The 21,091-nt window shown below is 38.1% G+C and overlaps 5 protein-coding genes across 8 annotated transcripts; 2 read left to right on the forward strand and 3 right to left on the reverse strand.

Moving 5' to 3' along the window:
- Nucleotides 1–393: 393 nt before the first annotated feature.
- Nucleotides 394–1,667, forward strand: LOC121769544 (transmembrane emp24 domain-containing protein p24delta9-like). Its single transcript, XM_042166384.1, has 4 exons — nucleotides 394–609; nucleotides 1,030–1,239; nucleotides 1,333–1,409; nucleotides 1,488–1,667. Exons 1-4 carry the CDS (start codon nucleotides 394–396, stop codon nucleotides 1,630–1,632), a joined length of 648 nt encoding a protein of 215 aa, XP_042022318.1. The 3' UTR covers nucleotides 1,633–1,667.
- Nucleotides 1,668–1,779: 112 nt separating this feature from the next.
- LOC121769543 (integrin-linked protein kinase 1-like) lies at nucleotides 1,780–6,158 on the reverse strand. The gene is made up of 11 exons (XM_042166382.1): nucleotides 5,753–6,158; nucleotides 4,869–4,943; nucleotides 4,594–4,710; nucleotides 3,899–3,993; nucleotides 3,519–3,639; nucleotides 3,355–3,434; nucleotides 2,950–3,009; nucleotides 2,713–2,834; nucleotides 2,533–2,618; nucleotides 2,305–2,420; nucleotides 1,780–2,142 (listed from the first exon to the last, which is right to left on the reverse strand). The coding sequence occupies exons 1-11, from the start codon at nucleotides 6,059–6,061 to the stop codon at nucleotides 2,016–2,018; spliced, it is 1,308 nt and encodes a 435-aa protein (XP_042022316.1). The 5' UTR covers nucleotides 6,062–6,158; the 3' UTR covers nucleotides 1,780–2,015.
- Nucleotides 6,159–7,383: 1,225 nt separating this feature from the next.
- LOC121769372 lies at nucleotides 7,384–9,586 on the reverse strand. 2 transcript variants are annotated; one of them, XM_042166162.1, is made up of 5 exons: nucleotides 9,235–9,586; nucleotides 8,626–8,725; nucleotides 8,406–8,529; nucleotides 7,770–7,865; nucleotides 7,384–7,700 (listed from the first exon to the last, which is right to left on the reverse strand). In XM_042166162.1, exons 1-5 carry the CDS (start codon nucleotides 9,479–9,481, stop codon nucleotides 7,563–7,565), a joined length of 705 nt encoding a protein of 234 aa, XP_042022096.1. In that variant the 5' UTR covers nucleotides 9,482–9,586; the 3' UTR covers nucleotides 7,384–7,562. The 2 variants fall into 2 exon arrangements, with proteins under 2 accessions (XP_042022096.1, XP_042022095.1); XM_042166161.1 differs by having other exon boundaries at nucleotides 9,130–9,585.
- A 940-nt stretch (nucleotides 9,587–10,526) lies between these two features.
- Nucleotides 10,527–12,464, reverse strand: LOC121769371 (pentatricopeptide repeat-containing protein At1g01970-like). Of its 2 annotated transcripts, XR_006043540.1 has the most exons (3): nucleotides 11,966–12,464; nucleotides 10,798–11,702; nucleotides 10,527–10,710 (listed from the first exon to the last, which is right to left on the reverse strand). XR_006043540.1 is itself a non-coding variant. In XM_042166160.1 (2 exons), exons 1-2 carry the CDS (start codon nucleotides 12,389–12,391, stop codon nucleotides 10,938–10,940), a joined length of 1,191 nt encoding a protein of 396 aa, XP_042022094.1. In that variant the 5' UTR covers nucleotides 12,392–12,464; the 3' UTR covers nucleotides 10,527–10,937. The 2 variants fall into 2 exon arrangements, 1 of the variants encoding a protein (XP_042022094.1); XM_042166160.1 differs by having other exon boundaries at nucleotides 10,527–11,702.
- Nucleotides 12,465–15,896: 3,432 nt separating this feature from the next.
- LOC121769370 (protein argonaute 7-like) lies at nucleotides 15,897–20,444 on the forward strand. Of its 2 annotated transcripts, none has more exons than XM_042166158.1 (3): nucleotides 15,897–16,386; nucleotides 17,459–18,689; nucleotides 18,770–20,444. In XM_042166158.1, the coding sequence occupies exons 1-3, from the start codon at nucleotides 16,002–16,004 to the stop codon at nucleotides 20,217–20,219; spliced, it is 3,066 nt and encodes a 1,021-aa protein (XP_042022092.1). In that variant the 5' UTR covers nucleotides 15,897–16,001; the 3' UTR covers nucleotides 20,220–20,444. The 2 variants fall into 2 exon arrangements, with proteins under 2 accessions (XP_042022092.1, XP_042022093.1); XM_042166159.1 differs by having other exon boundaries at nucleotides 16,268–16,386; nucleotides 17,502–18,689.
- Nucleotides 20,445–21,091: the final 647 nt, after the last annotated feature.

The following is a 21,091-nucleotide window of genomic DNA, read 5'->3' on the forward strand; positions in this document are numbered from 1 at the left end:
AATAGGCCACAAAGATTCGCAGTATATGTTTTTTGAATAGATGAATGTATCACCAGAATTTTATAGATAATGCAATATATTTACATTCGATGTGTAAATAAATTCAATTCTTAAAACTAATTTTACGATGAATTGAAATAAATTAGTGAAAAAATAAAATAAAAATGGTTAATAAGAAGAATTGATCCCCGCAAAAATGAGACGTGGCAGGCATTGATGAACTACAAGTCCAAGAATTCAGCAGATGTATATAGTAGAGTTAGACTAGTGAGATTTCCAATTTCATCTCCAACAGCTGCATAAATATCGGAAATAATCATTCATGTTTTAGCAAAAAGCATCCAATCACTGATTGAGTAGTAGTAGTAGTAGTAGTAGTATAATTAAATTACGATGAATTTCAAAGAAAGAGGAGATATAATAGTGGTTTTGAGTGCAATTTTGTTGATATTGAGGTCGGTGGAATCGATTCGTTTCGATCTGGAAACTGGGCACACCAAATGCATAGCAGAGGATATAAAACTGAATTCAATGACTGTTGGAAAATATCAAGTCGTAAACTACAATGAGGGATTGCCTTTGCCTGATTCCCATAAAATTACTATTCGGGTATCTCTCTCTCTCTCTCTCTCTACAGATATATGTATGTTTTTTTTGGGGGATTTAGATTGTATTGTGGCTTTATCAATTTGCTAATTAAGGTTGTTCATGATCTTAATGTGTTTGGGTATGATAATGGATTGTATGAATAAATTGTGTAGGAGTAGTAATTTTCACGACGTTTGTTTGTGTCAATAAAAACTGTGGTGTGATTGATGCATATTTTCAGGATTGGAAGTGTTACTTTAAAGACATGTAATTCGGTTATATGTGATGCCCTTAGGACTAGAGTGGAGCAGTCTGGGCCATAGTGTATATTTGATTCCATATAGTTATGTGGAGTGGTTTCTTTTTATAAAAAAGGTATACTTTTGAAGAGAAAATGATGGTAAATTAATCTGTGGAATATTACGTATGTATAACTGATAGGTTACTTCATCATATGGGAACAACTACCACTACGCAGAAAATGTGGCTTGGGGACATTTCGCGTTTCAGGCAGCGGATGCCGGTGATTACATGGCTTGCTTCTTCGCAGCTGACACCAAACCCTCAAGTTTTATGACCGTAGACTTCGAATGGAAGTCTGGTGTTGCTGCCAAGGACTGGAGCAACATTGCCAAGAAAGGTTCTGTTACGGTAAGTGTTTGCTTTCATCCATCTTAATGTGTGGCATCTAGGTTTTGATCATGTTAGTGTGTGTATTCCATTCATGTCTTCATTTTCAAGCAGGCAATGGAACTGGAGTTGCAGAGGATGTATGATACGGTCCAGGCCATTCACGACGAGATATATTATCTACGTGAAAGGTAATACTATTGTCTAACAAAATTATATTCTCCAACAACAGTTCAGATTCAGATGTTGAATACTAGTTGGTGTAACAGGGAAAAAGAAATGCAGCAGCTAAATATATCGACCAACTCAAAAATGGCGTGGCTCAGTTTTCTGTCACTTCTCGTTTCCTTATCTGTCACAGGGCTGCAGCTTAGGCATTTGAAGTCATTCTTTCAAAAGAAGAAGCTTATTTAAACTCACCATGTCTGCCTTTGTATTCCAATAGTTTCTCAGACAAGACATGCTATATTTTTTTAGAGAGTGCTTACTGCTTAGCTAGCTTTGATAAACACACACTGTCATTCATGATCTTCTACTAGAAAACAAAAAAAAAAACAAATCTGACAGAAGCAAACATAATTTTTCATTAGCGTATGTCGATTTTCTCAGCTTGTGCTGCAATGCGTCATGGTCAAGAAAGGGAATAAATGACGAAAGAAATAAACAGAGCACTCACAACACATGAACACCAATAAGAACATAACTTCATAATAATGGAGGTATCACAACGTAGCTAGTTCTGCCGAATTCCCTGTAAAGCATTACCTCACCAGCAACGTCCATTGAGATCCAGTCCTTCATGACGCAAATAGGTGCCAGTGATTATCAGGGGGTACTACTTCCTTTAACTTTTCAAGTGTCTTCAAAATCTCCAAGAAAGGTGGTCTCAGGTTCATGTCAGCAGACCAGCACTGTGCAGTTAACCTGTACGATTAACAGATATTACAATGACTTCCATTGCAATCAAAGTATATATCGACTGCTGCAGTCCTTATATATGTAAATCTGTGAGTAATGAAGATTCAAGTTTATGCAGATAATGAGGAAAATGGCATTCACAAAACCAACATTCATTTAAGTACTTACTCTTTTAGTTCAGGAATAATTTTTGTTGACCTAAATATTGGCCTATGTCCTTCTGCTACATATCTGGCTGCTTCGTATGGCTCATAATTTGACATTGGAGGGTCTCCCTCAAGCATCTGCAATAGGTTAACACTCTCTTTAACCTATAGGTTAACACTCTCTTTAACCTATGTTTTAACCGATACCGGGTTCTCATATCATATGCCATTATGAAAGTAGAGCGCTTACCTCGTATAATATCATCCCAAAAGAAAAAACATCGACTTTCTTGTCATATTTCCTGTGCTTGAAGACTTCAGGCGCCATGTAACGGTCTGTTGAGGTCATACAAAAAAAGAATATACAGTATGAAAACTCGATTCAACTCCTAGCAGCACTTAGTAGATCAGTATTATGTACACTACTCACAGCTTCCAGTCTCGCCAGTCATTTTGTAAACATCATGAGAATGTTTTACCCTGATGAGCTTGCTTAACCCGAAATCTCCCACTTTTAGATGGTCAGCACTACTATTCACAAGTAGAACGTTCCTGGACAAACACCACATTCATCATCATACAGAGGCAGAGAGCAGAAATGTGTACAGATAGTCAACACAGTTTCTTTAGCGAGCCAAAAAGGAGAGACATAAAACCACCAACTAACCTCGGTTTAAGATCTCTATGTACTATAACATTTGGCTCACTGTGGAGATAAGCCATGCCTCTGTCCAAACAAGATTAAAACTTTCAGAGAAGCATAAAACACATTAGATACTACTGTAATAACATAAACTGCACCATTTCATATTTGAGATTTAATAATTGCTATCTAATGATCTCATAATGATATTGCTAGGTGTACTATGGCAGATAGAGGAAAAACCAAACATTTAAAAATAGCAGGTTACTCAGCACCGAAGGTATTTTTTGGATGAATATTTTTGCTCAACTTATAAAAGGTAGCATGAAAGTAGGAGACAAAGCTTCGAGATTGATAGGGATTGAGATGGGTGGCCAATAACTAATGTACTGTAAGTTTAGAACAAAAAGAACAATAACATCACTTTACCTGGCAATGTCCATGGCAAAATTAATTGCAGTTGCTGGACTCAGCGCCCCTTTTCCCTTTAGATGTTGATGCAGATCACCCTATACGGAAGATATAACGATTAAGGTTGGGACATTTTAAAGTGAAATACAGTTCTTTAAATTCACAGAAAACGTATCACTCACCCCTCTCAAGTACTCTGTAACTAACATTAAAGGCTTCTTGTCGGTAACAGCACCTAGAAACTGGACAATATTTGGATGACGAAGCTTCACAAGCAAATTGACCTCATGTCTGAAGTCCTGACTGTATTATGATCAAGAGACCAAGTAAATAAATAGGAAGGAAGCAGGAGTACATAGGTAATACGATACTAGATAAGGGGAGTGCAGCTAAAAAAGATAAAATCTGAGTTTAGCATATGGATTGAGCCAGACAAAACAGACAGTTTAGAATACCTTATGACAGATTTGGTGCAGGTCCCATTCAGGCATGATAGGGGAAACAATGCACACTAATATAATGTGAAAATGGAACTTGAAAATAGTGATTTGAAAAACCATACATCACTAATCTGTCATCTGAAAGGCTTGGAAGAATTCGCTTCACAGCTACTGGTGTGCCCCGCCAACTAGCTTTTAGTATCTCACCAAAAGAGCCCTGTCAGTATCAATTATCGTTAGCAAGAACGAGTTTTGAGAACATAAAAGGAGAGATGAGTTGCATGTAGCTTAATTCATAAGACGGTTAGATGTTATTAGAGGGAAAAAGGAATCATAGGAAGTTGTGAGGAAAATATTAGGATAAGCATACCACACCCCTAAACAACATGGAAATCAATCCAAGGTAAACCATATTCTTGGTTTCTCACTTGTTTGACTTCACATAATGTAGTATACGAAGTATATATTGCAAAGGAGAATTAGAAGGCAGCAGTAACAAGGTCCACACACAACTTTCAAAAAATTCCACAAGGGCAGACCAACATGCACATGGTATTACAAGACGAAATTTTTTTTATTGGAATCAAATCTAGGTTGGTTTTATTTTCAGATCGATGGCAAGAGTAAATATTATAAATAGTGGAAACAGAAAGGGACCCTACATGTACTATCCCATTCCCAATTTTGATTTTGTTTCATAAGATGTAATTTATCAGACTCTAGGGTTGTGAATCATATGGTATCAAAATTTCTAACAAATTCAGGGGTCATAAGTCTATATCCAAGTTGATTAAGAAGTGACATAAATATTTCTGACCTTCCCCACAAGAGTTGAGTTAGAGAAATCAAGTTCTTCAGGGTCTATCTCCCAATCACACTTGTTGGGCAGAGGAGGTGGTACAGGTCTTGGTTCAAAGTGACTTCCATTCTGGCCCTGCAATGTAGAATGATACTTATTGAAGACTCTCACATAGGATACTAGAAAAGGTTAAAGCATAAGAAAGGAAATATGAGAAATGGGAAGGGATTTTGAGATCCAAGTAGATAAAGCATTCCAGTAGTAGGAATGCAATTCAGAAGCATGAGACTTACATAAGATTCTCCACCATGGGATTTTAATAATTCAACCATGACTGATCTTTTTGCTCCTTCGGCATCAGCTAAAGGCTGTTTCAGGGTAAAAAATTAAGATGAACAAGCATCTACTAATGTCCATTTCATGTTAACAAGAAATAGAAATGACAAAGAAGAAATGTTTGTGTTTGGCACATATAAGCATTTCACGGATAGAAACCTGTCTCAGCATGAACCCTACAGTTGAATCATGTGATAATCAAACAATAATCACTAATAATGATCTAAACTGCAATGATTGTCACTTTGAAGTAAAACTAGCAAAAGCTAAGATAGTTAGGCAAAAAATCTGATAGTAGAATTAGCTAAAGAAGGTGCAGATGGTTATATATCAATTCACAGTGCTCTGAAGTTGTGTCATACAACAAAAAACGCAAAAGAACCTTGAATCTGTAAACATACAAGCAAAAAATACATCATATTTCGTTCTCAGTGCTGATGATGATCTCAATTCTCAACGAAGTTCAAACTTTGGAGTAAATAACAGAATAGCACAATTCAGTGAACTTACAATTTGATAGAAACACAAACAAAGATTCACTCTGTCTCATTGATTACTTGAAATTTAAGAAGTAAAAGTTAGTTTTTCTTGATCCTAATTAGTTGAAATGAAGTAGCAACATAGCACATCATCATTATCAATCCAGATAGCACCAATTCACATCCTAAAAGGCACAATTGACCAAATCTCACAGAAAACGGAACTGATTCAAGCAGCAGAGCTCACGAAATCAAACTATCGATTCAATTATTCAATCGACAACAATACCTCATAACCAGAGATAACCACAACCCAAACACGCTTCACAACTGCATAAACACGCAGCAAGAGAAATTTTTACCGTGTTTTTCCAGCGATCTAGTGCGTTGACATCTGCTTTGTAGTCAATCAAACACTTGGCAACGTCGATCCAGCCGTGGATCGCAGCCACGTGCAGCGGCGTGCGGTCGTCGTAGTCTCTAGCGGCCACCAGGGACGGGTCCTCCTCGAGCAGCTTCCGCACCGCCGCGGTGTCGTTCTGGTGCGCGTGCCACAGAATCAGCGACGTCCGGCTCACCCGCGCCTTCTCCTTTTTCTTCTCTCTATCGGAAGGCGGAGGCGGCGCCTCTCCGGCGGCATGGTTCCCTGAGCTGCCCTCGCTTCCGCTCATGGATCGGGAGGTCAGAGATCGTTAAATTTGGGGGCAGTTCGTTTTACTGAAATAAGTAACCGTTTTGTTTGGTTTCTTCTCATTCTCAGATTTGTTTTTATTTAACCTGCAAATTTTCTTCACATTTTTTTAACTGCGAATTGACTTTTAACAGAAAGAAATCCCGTTCCAATGGTCTACTCCATTTTTTAGGTATAATTTTTTGCCACAAACTGTCGTTTGACTTTGAGTATTATGCATATGTGAATTGGTTTTTTTGGCCAATTATGATTTAAAAATTAAAATAGCTAACATTGACGGTGTAAAACAAATAAAGTCGGAAATTTTACCACAAATAGTTGGATATTTTGTTTGGGGTCTTTAATTAAAGACGATAGCGATCGAAGTATTTCATTATTTGATGGTATTATTGGAAACATTAGAAATGATAGAAATATTTCGACCTGTGATTAGAGCTGTAGAATCTGATTCTGACTTTTGTGTTTGACGAGATAAAAGGATTCGGTGATGAAAGAATCCATTACCGAATATCCTCTAATTTTTTCGGGATTTAAGTGTATTTAGATAAATGGGGGCTACAATATCATCCTTGGTTGTATTTCATTATTTTATTGTGCTATGAGCGTACATTTTGGGAAATAAAGGCAATGCAAATAACATTGGAAGTTCATGTAAATTATGTTAGAAAAAGTAAAAGATATTAGCTTGGAGATCAATAAAGGCAATGCAAATAACATTGGAAGTTCATGTAAGATATGTTAGAAAAAGTAAAAGATATTAGCTTGGAGATCAAGAAACGTGTTAGCTTGGACCTTGGAGGACAAGAAACGTGTTAGCTTAGAGGTTAAGAAATACATTAGCTTGGTGCCCAAGAATACTTGGAGCACGAGCTCTGTAATACCCTATATAAGGGTGTCATATTATTGAAGAAACCAACCAAAATCATCTATCAAAATGTATAGTCTTCAAAGTTCTTCGATGTTCTTTAATTTTAGTATTTTAGTATTTACATTTCCGCATTTCAATTCTATTATTCAACAAATTATGCATATAAATTGAAGGACAAAAAAAACTATAAGTTTGGTCAAATTCTAATCTATTCTATAACTTTAAAAAAATGTCAATTATATCATAACTTTGATATTTTTCTCAATCTGGTCTATCCCACAGCTTTAAAAAAAAACATGAAGCACTATATGTTGGTCTATCCCACGACTTTAAAAAAAAAAACCATGAAGCACTATATGTTGAGGGTGGTATAATTGAAATGATTCAACATGGCCCAGCTCGGCTGCTTTTCCCAATCTCATAAAACAGAAAACTACCAGATAGAATCAAGTTCCACTCCAGTTTGGACGTAAAAAATCTCCATTATATACAGTATAAATAATCAGTATATTGTTGAATCTGTCCTGTCAATATTAGCTTCAGAAGAAATTATAGAGCTGTATGTGTGTGTATGCAACTATGCATGTGTGACCCAGCTACCATTCCAAAACCTTCAAGCCAAGTCCTCTTCATCTTCGAGGGAGTGTTTACGCGCCCCAAGGTCAAGCTTAAGGCTCTCTGGCAGAGGCGGCGTTCTACCCCGATGGAACAAGACAGCAAGAGCCCTGTTCTTTTGGCAAAGATCAAACACCTGCAACCAAATCATGGTTAATATTGAAAATGCACAGAGTGTAGAGTTCGGTTCGACATAGATGCTTACTGATGAAGCTTCTATCTCTGCAACACCTTCACAAGCTTGCCCTCCTCCCTGAAGCAGATCACAGTACCTTGCAGCTTCATTTTGATCTTCGAATACCTATGGTTAAGCATAGAGTTTTTAGAAGCCAAGTACCATATTCAGAAAATCGACTGATTTGAAAACTAGATAATGGGGATATTATTCTCTAGTTTTGATTTGGGGGAACCAAGACCCTGATTTCTTTAGTGGGTGTTTGGTTGCAACTTTTTGTTGATTTTCTTCCTAAATTTGGGTTTTGGACTCCCCCATTTGGGCCTTTCGTAGACAGTCCAGACCTTAAGTTAACTTTCCGCTTAGATCATCTGGTGCTTTCCTTTAGAAACAGAACTATCCAGCTGCAGATTCTCCGCATAAATTAGGGAATAACACAATCCCATCCACAAAAAATACAGTGCACTCTATTAGAAATTAAGAACACTATGATGCTTAAGCATAAATATGGTCAAGTTTGAGGCACTTCAACTCTCACGGTCTCTCACCTATTCCTATATTATAGCCAACTCTTCAGACTTCCAAGGGCCGTATTGTTTCTAATGTCCTAATGAAATAAGCTTCGAACGAAACAGGACATAGGAACAATAAGTAAAGTGACTTTACCAGAACACCCTCTCGAACATCCTCAACAAGCATCTGAAATTTGGTGCTGGTTCCTGGCTGCTTTGACTTGTTTTGCTTCTTCCCTCCTTTACAAAACAGAAGTCCAAGCTCTTTCTCAACTTCACTGCATAAAAAATAAGCCCTGACGAACACTGAAGGAAGTACTGATGCAGAGCAAACACATAGAAGTACAAGACATGGAAATTAAAACCTGAATCACCTGCGGTTTCTTCGAGTTTTCATTGTGCATAGTTGGTTTTCTTGGTGAGTCAGCACATAGACAGATTTCGAGGACTCTTGCCAAGGATTTGCCTCCAATACTGCACATATATACGACATTCAGGAACAAAGTTTGCATTGTAGACAGAATTTATCACCAGATGAAGATGTTCGATATCTAGCAGAACTAAGTTGCATTTATCCAAAGATAACGAGGATCTTAGTTATACCGTTAACCTTCCTAATCATCTATAACCAAGGGGCATAGATTTTCATAGTTTATGTATTCACTGTATCTCAAACGGCTACAATATCAAACACGCATTCAACCTGTAATTGAGCTAAAGTGCTGCTAATTAGCTAGTTTTTCGAATAAGCTAGCTGAAGAGGAGTATATACTCAAATTAATTGTCTATAACAATTGCTAACTCAAATTAATCATCTCCAACGATTGCTAACAATCAATTAGGTAAAGCAAAAAATTCAGCAACATTAGCAAGCTGACCATCGTAGCTACTGCTATCGAAACTTTGCTGGAGATGGCGACGCATAACATAAGCGCGCGAGGAGACCTGCTTGACAAACTCATCGGAAGTTCCAGGAATCGTACCGTCCATCCGCAGCGCTCTCTCCAGATCCTCATCTCGGCGTTGATATCCCCCTTCCTGATCAGCTTCCCCACCCAATTTAGAGTAAATTCGCCTGTTGTGATGTCTTCCGCGAAAATCATAAGGCGATCCAAATCCGCCAATTGATTTTCTGCATGAGAACGATACAGCCGGCCACCGGCGGTGGTAGTGGTGGTTGCAGCGGAGCGGCGGCACGATAGATGGCGATACAGATGACAGAGAATCCATAATTGACGGTATCGCGCTACGTAACTCTGTACAAATTTCTGTGTATATATATGGTGGCGGAAATCTGTAGAAATAGTGGAGCTCGGAGAATTAGATGGGAAGAAATGGAGTATTGAGATTCATGTTTTTGTAGATATTTTCGGTATGCGTTGGAGTCGGGTCGGGTCGGGTCGGGTCGATGCAAACAACAAATGGAAATTGGACACGGCTCACGAGTCAAAGTCCACGTGTAGCCGCACTCCGTCGATCGTGGAAAATATAAGGGCAAAAAAGTAATTATGTTATTTTATTTTGAGAGAATTATGGAGCGAGCCGCGCTTATTATTCAATTTGAAGCATAATGATAAATAAAATTATTGATATAATTAGTATCGTCTCCAAATCGAACAAGGAAACATTGTCGTCGTCACAGACGACCACACAATTTGTTACGTTCAAGAAAAATTAATGAGACGTCTGTAATGTATAGATATAAAAGATGGGATAAATATTACTCCCTCCGTCCCGCTTTAGGAGTTCCGATTGATCAATTTCAAAAGTCCCGGTTGGAATAAACTAATAAAAATGCCTACAAAGTAAGTAAAAAGTGTTAAAAATAGGTCCCAACATCCACTATAATATTTATTTATTACACACTCAAACACTTTCTTAAAACATATGTGACTCAACCGGGACTCCTAAAGCGGGACGGAGGGAGTAATAGGATACTGCATATCATATGAGCTACAACTGTAACCAAGATTATTTTGTGATTACTATTTATGATCTAACTGATTTTAGTTACATAGTCTTATATTAATTGACTCGAAAAATGCAGATAAAACCCTGTGCTGTAATGATCGATTCAAAAATCTATCCGAAAAATGCAGATAAAACCCTGTGATTACTATTTTAGCGGGCTTTCAGCTCCCAAATTAATACTGTATGATATCACATTTGACTTGCACAAAATATCAAAAAATATTAGGTAGATATTTATAACTTCTTGTAAGCAAAAAAAAAAACTTGTTGTAAGCAACAGGCGTTGGAAAGTTGAGAAGACATGTGGAGTAACATATAAATCTCATATTCTAAACTCATGATAATTTCTTTTTGTAAAATTTATTTAACAAATAACTAACTGATCCTGCCAAGAAACTAAACGGCAAAGCAACCTATATATACAAAGGCTGTTGATGAGTTGTTTGTTCCTGCTTCTTTTTGCAGCAGCAAGGTCGAAACTAACACATCTGCAACATGAATCCACAATCTTGCATTACTCAATGCAACCACTCTCGAACGAAAATAAGGCGGCTGAAAGGAAGAGCTGTCAATACCTGCACTTCTGAGCTCCTCAAGGCCGTATGAACGATATTGTAACCCGAATAGAAAAATAAACAAATGCCAGAGGAAAACGGTGCAGAATATCCATGACTAGTAAGGGGTTGGGATGGTGAGCTACAAACTGCCTCATGCATCATCGAGAAGCGAAATCCTTCAGCACGTGTTCGACCTCTTCTACGACCCCTAGCCTACGGAACCATTGCACCAGTAAACTTGAAGACTCCTTTCCTAGCATCACATTGTCTCTTTCCAACTCTATAAGCAGATCCAATGCCTCTTTCAGTCTGTTCTCCATCTCGTAAGCGGCCAGGACCAAGGCCGTGCATTTGTCATTAGGCTCCAGATCAGATTTCCTCATATTCTCAAATGCAATACGAGCTTCACGGGTTTTCCCTGACGCAACGTACGCGTTTATGAGAAGCCCACATACCTTGGCGTCGGGGATGATGCCAGCAACTTGGATCGCATCGAAGACCCTCTGAGAGCCTTGGCTGTCGCCTAGCATCGAGTAGGCTCTCAGCAGCGCCTTGTACACTTCTCGAGGTGCATAGATTTGTCGGGCGTCCATCTCTTGCAGTGAGCTCTCTGCTGAGGTTAGTTTCCCAGCTCTGATGTAAGCCATCACAATGGAGCCATACGATCTCTTGTCCAGTAGCACGCCAAGCAACTTCATCTCTTCAAATGTGTCTTCGGCCATCTTGAGATTACCGGCCTTGCTGTACATGTGCACTAGAGCAGTTAGAGTTACCTGATCACACATAAGACCATGGCTCTTCATGGCCTCCAAAGCGCGTTCAGCTTCTCCCAACTTGTCTTGCTTTGCATAACCGTGAATGATCTTGGTATAATCACGAATGTTAGCTTCAAACGATTCTTCTGTAAGGGCATATTCAGAAATCTAAGAAATAAGAAACAGAGCTGGATTAAAACTTGTTACTACTTCACCTCAAAGAAAAACTTGAGCTATCATTCAAACAAACTGGAAATTTTCGACAACTCTAACCTTTTTTTAATACAATCCAATTCACATTTCCAACCAAGACAAAAAAAACAACATCAAGCTTCACACGTCAAAATCCTCACAACAGAAAATATCAATCTTAAACAATTCAGGAAGGCTTCAATGCATAGAAACAATCACGGAAAAAGAAAATACCAAACCTCAAAATAGAGGAAATGATTCAAGCGCTCCAATTCTTTAAGAACAGCAAGCCAATCAGCTCTCTGCGGCTTCGTGCTCCTCACCCAAGCCGCCAACATTCGAGGAACGCTCCCGTTTTCAGCTGAGAAGCAAATGATTAGTTTCATCAACGCCTTGCACCGATTCGTCATCTTCGGCGGCAATTGAGAGATGGCAAGCTTCTCCTCCTCGCTCAACTTGGGGCTCGCCCTAGCCCGATTAAGCGCCGGCCTCTCCATATCTCTAACTCCTCCGCCGACATTAACGCTATTGGAAACCAGAAACTTATGCGAATGGGGTTTCCGAATTCCGAATGCTGAGTTGTGAAGCAAAATTGAAGTTTTGTAGCTTAATGTGCAGATAGGGCTGGGCGTGAAGGAAAATTTTGGCGAGAGATAAGCCATCATTGAGGGTTGTTACATGGATTTGGAATTCATTGATAGGGGGGGCTCCGGTGAAGTTGAATTGATTCACTTAGTAATACACCAAATTTTACTAGGGATTTTGACTTCATTTTACTCGCAGATTCTTCTTTTTTTCTTTTTAGTTTTTACTTATTTTTAGAAATAATGCAATTTTAATAAGGTTACTTATTTTTACTTAGTAATAAGAAGATCGTCAATACTTTGTTGGTAAAAAAAAATTAAAATAACACTTGAATTGCGATTACATTCGACTTATGAGAAAAACAAAAATGGAGTATCAACTAACGATTGAAATTTTTACGAAGATCGATATATTTATATATTTTTTTTAGTTTTGTATTTAAACTTTACTCCCCTCTCCGTCCACGAAAAATAATCTCATTTCTAAAAATAGAAAGTTTATCTCTTTTACTTTTCCATTCTTTTTTCTCATAATTAATCTACTTTTTCTAATATCTTTCTCATTTTATCCACTTTTTCTCCTCTTCATTCTTACTTTATCAATTTATCATTTAAACTCGTGTCGTCCATAAATGAGACTATTTTGTGTAGACCGAGGGAGTATATGGATCTTCTACAATTTAGATTAATAATTACCACTCCCTATGTTCCGCAGCAGTGGAGACGTTTCTTTTCGGAACACGATTTAAGATATATTGTGTGAAGCGAGTTAAGTAAATGAAGAACAAAGTAATAAATGAAAAAGATATGGAGAAAAAGTAAGAGAGACTAAATGTATTGACTTACTTTTATTTGAAAAAAATGATTATTATGATGGAACATACTCCACTCTGGTAGAAAGGAGGAAGTAGTTTTTAATTAAATAATAAAATAATTTGAAATATACCCGAGATAATAATGAATAATTGATTATATATCACGCAACAATAGGCCCATTATGGCCCAGAAAGTGGAAAGCCCGTGAGTAGCCAATCAGATCAAATTCAAATAGGCCCAATCATCTAATACAATTATCAACACAGTTAGGCCATATTTTTATCATCAAATGTTTTCATTATACTATACTTTTTGTTGTCTCCTTATTGGCGATTATGCCATGTTTATGAATAATTACGATAGTTCAATATTTTGTTTGCTTGGAAAATTAAAGCACTCGAGATAGTTATATATCAATGGCAATTATTTATAATTCCGTAACTAAAATTTAACACTTCTTAATGAATACTCCATTAACTTGTATGGCAAAAGAATTTCTAATTAAAATATTATCACGTCAAATGTATCGACACACAAAAAAAAGTAACGCATATACATGCATTTGGATTTTCGCGTTTTGTTTATTTGATTTTATAGTATTTTTTATTATTCTAAAAATGCTCCTCAACAAAAAACATTTTTTAAGCAGGCGCATTGTGGTCCATCTCTACTAGTTGTAGTATTTTAATACTATAATCTGTACCAACTATACTAATATAGGTAAATATTTTAATCATTAAAGAAATTAAAATGACGTCCATATTTCAGAGCACAAGAATGAACATGATAAAAGCTGAGGCAAAAAAGGGGCTGAAAGAGAAAGTAGGACATATATTTGAGGAGTAAACTATAATCTATTTATCAGATATAAATGTAAAGAAAAAATACTAAAATTAATATTCAAATAGACCGATAACATTAACTTTCTAAACCCCCAAAAAGATTTAAAGGGAAAAAAGAGAATTGGCTTATTTCAATGATCCTAACTCTAGACCTTTTACTTTGTTTTGTCATCATGATTATTGATGATGTGTGAAAGGTGGTTCGGCACCATAAATTGCTTCCATTTTATGATGGATTATTCATTGAATATATATATTCTCTTTGTTCACAAAGTACGAGTATTTTTCATAAAGTAGTTGATAAATGTTTATTTGTATATTTAGAGTGGATAATCATAAAAGATAGAGAGTATGAAACAGAAGTAGGAGTATATTTTTTGTTGATACAAATAGATGATTGTTAGATTCTTTGAATTGAATAGAGGAAGTGAAATTTTTTAGCCCCAAACTGTAAATGAAAGTATTTTGGTAACTTTTTGGACTAGTGAAATTATGGCCCGAAGCCTAGTTGGTCATTTTGATAGCACAACCCAGACCCTCCCACCATTAATTTTGATTAAAATAAGGAATTTATCTAATTCATAAGATTATTTAATCTAAAATGATCTTAAAATAACTTTATCCCGATTTTGAATTAAAACAATCTAAAATTAATCTATGGGTTCTCTAAACATAACCTTCATATTTAATTATTTGATTATACACCAAGATTAAGTTAGGCATTTCAATCATGACCTACAATAATTTGTATTCTAAATATATTTTGCAGGCGTCGATATATATACGAAACAAAATCAAACAAGAAGATCCAAACAAGTCCAAAAGGGTCGGCTTCCATGTTTTCCATTTGACCAAAGGTGAAAAATATCGTGAAATAGTAAATGATACTCCTCAATGTGAAGTAGTAATAAAACTTTACTACTAATTCTATCTCTTACCTAAAAATATAATTAATCGACACGTGCCATATAGTCTACCTAAGTGGAGTATAATCAAAGTAATCTAAATCACAATTTATAAAAGTGCTAAATTTTTAGAGACAGATGAAAATAAAAATAAGCAACAAATTTAATTTTTAGAGATGTAACTAAGTACTACTATTTTTAATGAGTAGCAAATTCCCAATTTATATGATTCCTGAATGAGAATAAAGTTAAATACGCATTGAATAATTTGAATTAGATTTATATGTAGCAAGAATCTATTCTTCTTAATGCTTGCCCAAAAATCTCAAATTCAACTAATCTTTCTTGTCCTAAACATCAACGCCCTCAAAACCCTCATCTCATCCTTTAAAATTGCTTAAAAATAATCGTGAATTCGGCAAAACAACGACAATGACAACCACGACGGTTATTACGATGTTCATTGAATATAATGATGATTAAACAAAACATCACATTTCTTACTTTCCTTTTTACTAAATAATCTAATAGTTTAGCTTGGTAGTAGTTAATATGGAATGATCAGATGCAAGTTCAATCAAAATCAAGATTATTATAAGTCATTAGTCAGTTGAGAAAGCACAAAAGCATACACCAAAAAGCTCAATTCTTGACTTAAAAGACAAAAGGCCAAAGATTATACTACTAATATTTATTTCAAGGTCAAAAAGAAACATAGACAATATAAGTACACACACTAAAGACTCCTATGTTTTGATGCAAAACCTACACAGTTTCACCCATAGAATGAATAATGCTCTCATCAAAATATAATCTTTTTTGGGAGGTATCATCAAAATCTATTCTTTTTTAAAAGGGCATCATCAAAAATCTAATCTTGATAAGAAACAAGAAACCTCGTTGTTGTTTTTTATTAAAAAAAATCACATTTTTCTGTTTTTGACAAAGGTGAAAAAATGGCCCACCTTTTACCTCCTGACCATTAGCATTTCCCAGTATCTTAAAACCACAGAGCAGCAAAAGTAGAGAGCAAAATAAACTCTCAGTCTGTCTGCTCTCTCTTTATCTCTCTCTCTCTCTCTAGAGGGAAAAGGAATTAACTTAACCATTAATTGCTGCTTCTGTTTCATGAATATAGGCCCTTCTGCTGACTCCTTTAGCTCTCTCCCTCTCAAACAAGTCATGGAAGAAGAAGATGAATCCAATACCAGCACAAAATGCACTCCCAAAACTATGAGTTTTAGAGAGAGGGGAGAGAGAGCTTACACCTATCACCACCACCGCCACCACCACCACCACCTGTTGCAGAATTCATACAGCTTCGGCTATGGCTTTGGATTTGGCTACCAAAATCAATACCAAAATTTCCCTGCTTTGCTCCCTCTGCCTCCAACCATACCTCTGCAGCTCACAGCTTTCCCTCAAAATCACACCTTTGGACACAAATCCAATCTTCGGAGAGGTCTATGTAGCCCTGCTCTTGCAACTTCCTCGGATTACCATTTCTCTGCAGGTAAAAAAATCACACAGGTTTCAGTTAAAACCCTTTTCTTGTTTTGGTTTTCTTGAATATGGGTTTTTTTCAATCTTTGTCTTTGTTATGTCTGTGTACTAGTATTTCGGGGGAAATTGCACCATACGTACAAAATGTTTCATTAGTGTTTCAAATTGATATAAAAAGTTTCAAGGTAACATATATCATACAAAATATTTTGTTATTGTTACAAATTAATACATTTTCCTTATTTAATTAACACCGTTAACTATTCTGTTTCATTAAGTAAAATAACATTTTGTATGAGACGGCGCTGAACTTGAGCCCCCATCATTTCTGCTCACACCCGCCCCTTGTAAAGAAACTTTACTAGAATCTGCAGTACACTGTAGTTCCTTAGAAAGTTCTTCTCCATCATCAGTCGTGGGTTTAGCACGGCCTATATTGGCATCCTCAAAGTTGTGATTTCCAGTACTGATAGTTTCGCCAAAGTTTCTATGTGGTGCGTCAACAGAAACTGAACTGCTCGCTCCATGATCAGCATCGTTGTTTCCATCTTGAGCATTCAAGATTCTACTCCTAACAAGATATAAACAGAATAGTTAACGGTGTTAATTAAATAATGAAAATGTATTAATTTGTAACAGTAACAAAACATTTTGTATGATATATGTTAACTTGAAACTTTTTGTATCAATTTGAAACACTAATAAAATATTTTGTATGTATGGTGCAATTTCCCCAGTATTTCGTATTGCATGTTTGGTTGCAACATGTTAAAGCATTCTGTGCTCACTGCTCAACAAACAAATTAAAAAAGGAATCTTGGTGGTTAGTTCAACCTTAAAGACCTCATTTTTCAAATGTTGTTTATATTCTTGAATTCCAAATGTCTTATCACTACTATTGTACTACTAGTGTTTTTGTGACTAAACGATCATTATGACAAAAAAAAAATTGGTACTATGTGAATGGATATATTGGCGTAGTAGATGATTGATGCTATAGTTTTTGCTAGAGTTTTTGTAAATAAATTGATGATTGATTATATAGTTATTGCTTAAGTTGCGGGAGACCTTTTGTTGTTTAGGTAAAAGAGAAATAAAAAATCCAGTTAGCATGACTTATAACAGGAAGGAAAATGGGAGAAAGAAATCAGATTCTAAGGCTATGTCATATGCAATAGCAAGAAGGCCAGACTCTGGTGGGGTGGAAGGGAGAGTTGTCACTCTTCTTGCTAACCATTTCCTAGTCAAATTCAGCCCGTCCCACCGTGTTTTCCATTACGATGTTGAGATATCTCCGAGTCCCTCAAAGGACATTGCGCGTAGAATCAAGAAGAAGCTGGTTGAGGAGCATCCAGGCCTCTTATCTGGTGCTCTCCCTGTATATGATGGCCGGAGGACTCTATACAGCCCTGTTGAGTTCCAAGAAGATAGGCTTGAGTTCTTCATCAGCCTACCGGTATCTATAGGTAAAACTTCTGTGGAAGAAGTGGTGGACTTGTCACAGAAGAAGCAGGAGCATAAGATCTTTCGAGTCAATATCAAGCTTGTGTCGAAGTTGGATGGGAAAGTTCTGAGCAGCTATTTGGATAGCAAAGGAGCTGATGCCACACCTCTCCCTCAGGAGTACATCCATGCTCTTGATGTGGTGCTGAGGGAGGGGCCGACGGATAAGTGCATTGCCTCAGGGAGGTCGTTCTACTCTCGTTTGATGGGAGGGGCAAAGGAGATCGGAGGAGGAGCCATTGCATATAGAGGGTTTTTTCAGAGCCTGAGGCCAACACAGCAAGGTCTTGCCCTCAATGTGGATTTCTCTGTGACAGCTTTCCACGAGAGCATCGGAGTGATCCCTTACTTGCAGAAACGGTTCGACTTCATGCACGATGTCTGCCAAACAAAGGCAAGGTGCTTGACAGGTGAAGAGAGGAAGGAGGTCGAGAGGGCCCTTAAGAATATCCGGATCTTTGTCTGCCATAGAGAGACGGTGCAGAGATATCGAGTCCATAGCTTAACCGAGGAAGTTACTGAGAATCTATGGTTCCCTGATAGAGATGGTTCAAGTTTGAGGCTTTTACATTATTTCAAAGATCACTATGATTATGATGTGCAGTATAGAAATCTGCCATGTTTGCAGATTAGTAGGAGGAAGCCTTGCTATCTACCTATGGAGCTTTGTGTGATCTGTGAAGGGCAGAAGTTTTTCGGGAAGCTCTCGGATGATCAGACCGCGAAGCTCCTCAAAATGGGCTGCCAACGGCCGTTACAACGCAAGGCTATCATCGATGGAGTCATGCATGGGCCAGCCGGACCAACAAGGTAGTGTTGATCTTCGATTTTTTTTGCCTTCTTTGGTGAAAGATTGTGTGTTTTTCATGAGTTTGTCCGTTTATCGACAGTGGGAGCATGGCGAACGAGTTCAAGCTGCATGTGGCTAGAGAGATGACACAGTTGAAAGGGAGAATCCTTTACCCTCCGAAGCTCAAGCTCGGACACAATGGCCATGTGAGGAATCTGACCCCATCGCGCCACGACCGTCAATGGAACCTCCTAGATAGCCACGTCTTCGAGGGCACGTGCGTGAAGAGGTGGGCGATCATAAGCTTTGGCGGCTCGACTGATCAGAAATCCGGCATCCCAAGATTCATAAACCAGCTATGCCAAAGGTGTGAACAGTTGGGAATTTTCCTAAACAAGAGCACTGTGATTAGCCCTCTCTTTGAGCCAATGCATGTTCTTGCAAATGCCAAAGTGTTGGAATCAAAGCTGAGGAAGATTCACAAGGCTGCCTTCAACAATCTGCAGCTCCTTATATGTGTGATGGAGAGGAAACACAAGGGATACGCTGACTTGAAACGGATCGCTGAGACGAGCATCGGTGTATTGAGTCAGTGCTGCCTCTACTCGAATCTTGGAAGGCCGAGCTCGCAGTTCCTTGCCAACATAGCCCTCAAGATCAACGCCAAAGTCGGGGGTTGCACGGTCGCGTTGTACAACTCGTTGCCTTGCCAAATGCCGAGGCTCTTCAAGCACGATGAGCCGGTCATCTTCATGGGAGCCGATGTGACTCACCCCCACCCGTTGGACGACAGCAGCCCCTCCGTTGCTGCAGTTGTGGGAAGCGTGAACTGGCCGGCCGCGAATAAGTACGCGTCGCGGATGAGATCACAAACGCACCGGCAAGAGATCATCCAAGATTTGGCCTCAATGGTTAAGGAGATATTGGATGAGTTCTACGAAGAGCTCTCCCAACTCCCGAGGCGAATCGTGTTCTTCCGAGATGGGGTGAGCGAGACGCAGTTCAACAAGGTGCTCCACGACGAGCTAGAGGCGATACGGCGTGCCTGCTCGAAGTTCCCGGCCTACGACCCACCGATCACGTTTTTTGTGGTACAAAAGCGGCACCACACGCGTCTCTTCCCTTGTGAGGGAGCCGATCCGTCTCAATCCAACGACGAGAACGTGCATCCAGGGACGGTCGTGGACACAGTGATCACGCACCCCTGGGAGTTCGACTTCTACCTCTGCAGCCACTGGGGCGTGAAGGGGACGAGCCGACCGATACACTACCACGTGCTGTGGGACGAGAGCGGCTTCTCGTCCGACGAAGCACAAAAATTGGTTTATAACCTATGCTATACCTTTGTGAGGTGCACTAAGCCTATCTCGTTGGTTCCGCCGGCCTACTATGCGCACCTTGCAGCATACAGGGGCCGGCTGTACCTCGAGCGCTTGGATTCAGGAACTACGAGCTCGACGAGCCCCACCGTGTCGCGGTCAGCCCCGCCGCAGGCAATGCCCTTGCCTAAACTTAGTGATAATATTAGGAAGCTAATGTTTTACTGCTGATTTTGGCGGGAAAAACAGAAACAAAATTAGGTCTGATTTACACCTTGATGATGATGATGATGCGTTATAGTGTCATTCATCACAGACCTATTCTTACTGATCTTATACTATCTTTTCTTCTCATAGTTTGATCAGATTTCAATTTTCTACTATGTTGGTGTAGTAATGTTTGCTAATACTACATGATTAACAGATTTTGTTTAAGTGCAAATTCTCGATTCAAAAGTGTTTTTTTTTTGTAGTGTGTATGATGATGTAAGAAGAGATTTTGTGGTAACACTTGGCAACAAATCATGTGATGTTTGTAGTTGAAACATAAAACGACAAAATTGAAAGCGTTGAAGTTCCAAAAAGCAATTATAATGTTTGATGAAAATTATCCAAGGATGGTTCTTTGTGGATAAATGCTATCCTATCAAAGCTACATCCATGCCGCAATATTAGAGATAAATCGAATTGATATGATTTTTATACAGGGGTAAATTTGAAGTTAGTAGAATCCAAAACACTTGAATTGAATTGATTTGATTAAAAAATGACAAGATTGCATTCATTAGAGGGAGTAGTTGTAGTAGAAGAATATTGAGAGGATGAAAGTACGATATTACCCTCCATGCAAAACAGGGTGGATGTCAGTGAAAAAGATAGAAAGTTTGTATGTTAGTTGTATATGGATGGGTGATTTGGCATTTAGTGTGCAATAATGGATGGAACTAAAGCAAGCAATAGAGCATAATGGAGTTGACATGAATGGAGTTATGGAGATCTGTGCACTCAAATACTGTATTAAGCAGAAGGTCTCTACAAATTAGGTCTTGTTGAGGCAAAAGAATCCTTTTTGATAGCACCCGAAATTTTGAATAGTCACATAA

The sequence above is a fragment of the Salvia splendens genome, chromosome 15 (assembly GCF_004379255.2).
Source record: "Salvia splendens isolate huo1 chromosome 15, SspV2, whole genome shotgun sequence".
NCBI lineage: Eukaryota > Viridiplantae > Streptophyta > Magnoliopsida > Lamiales > Lamiaceae > Salvia > Salvia splendens.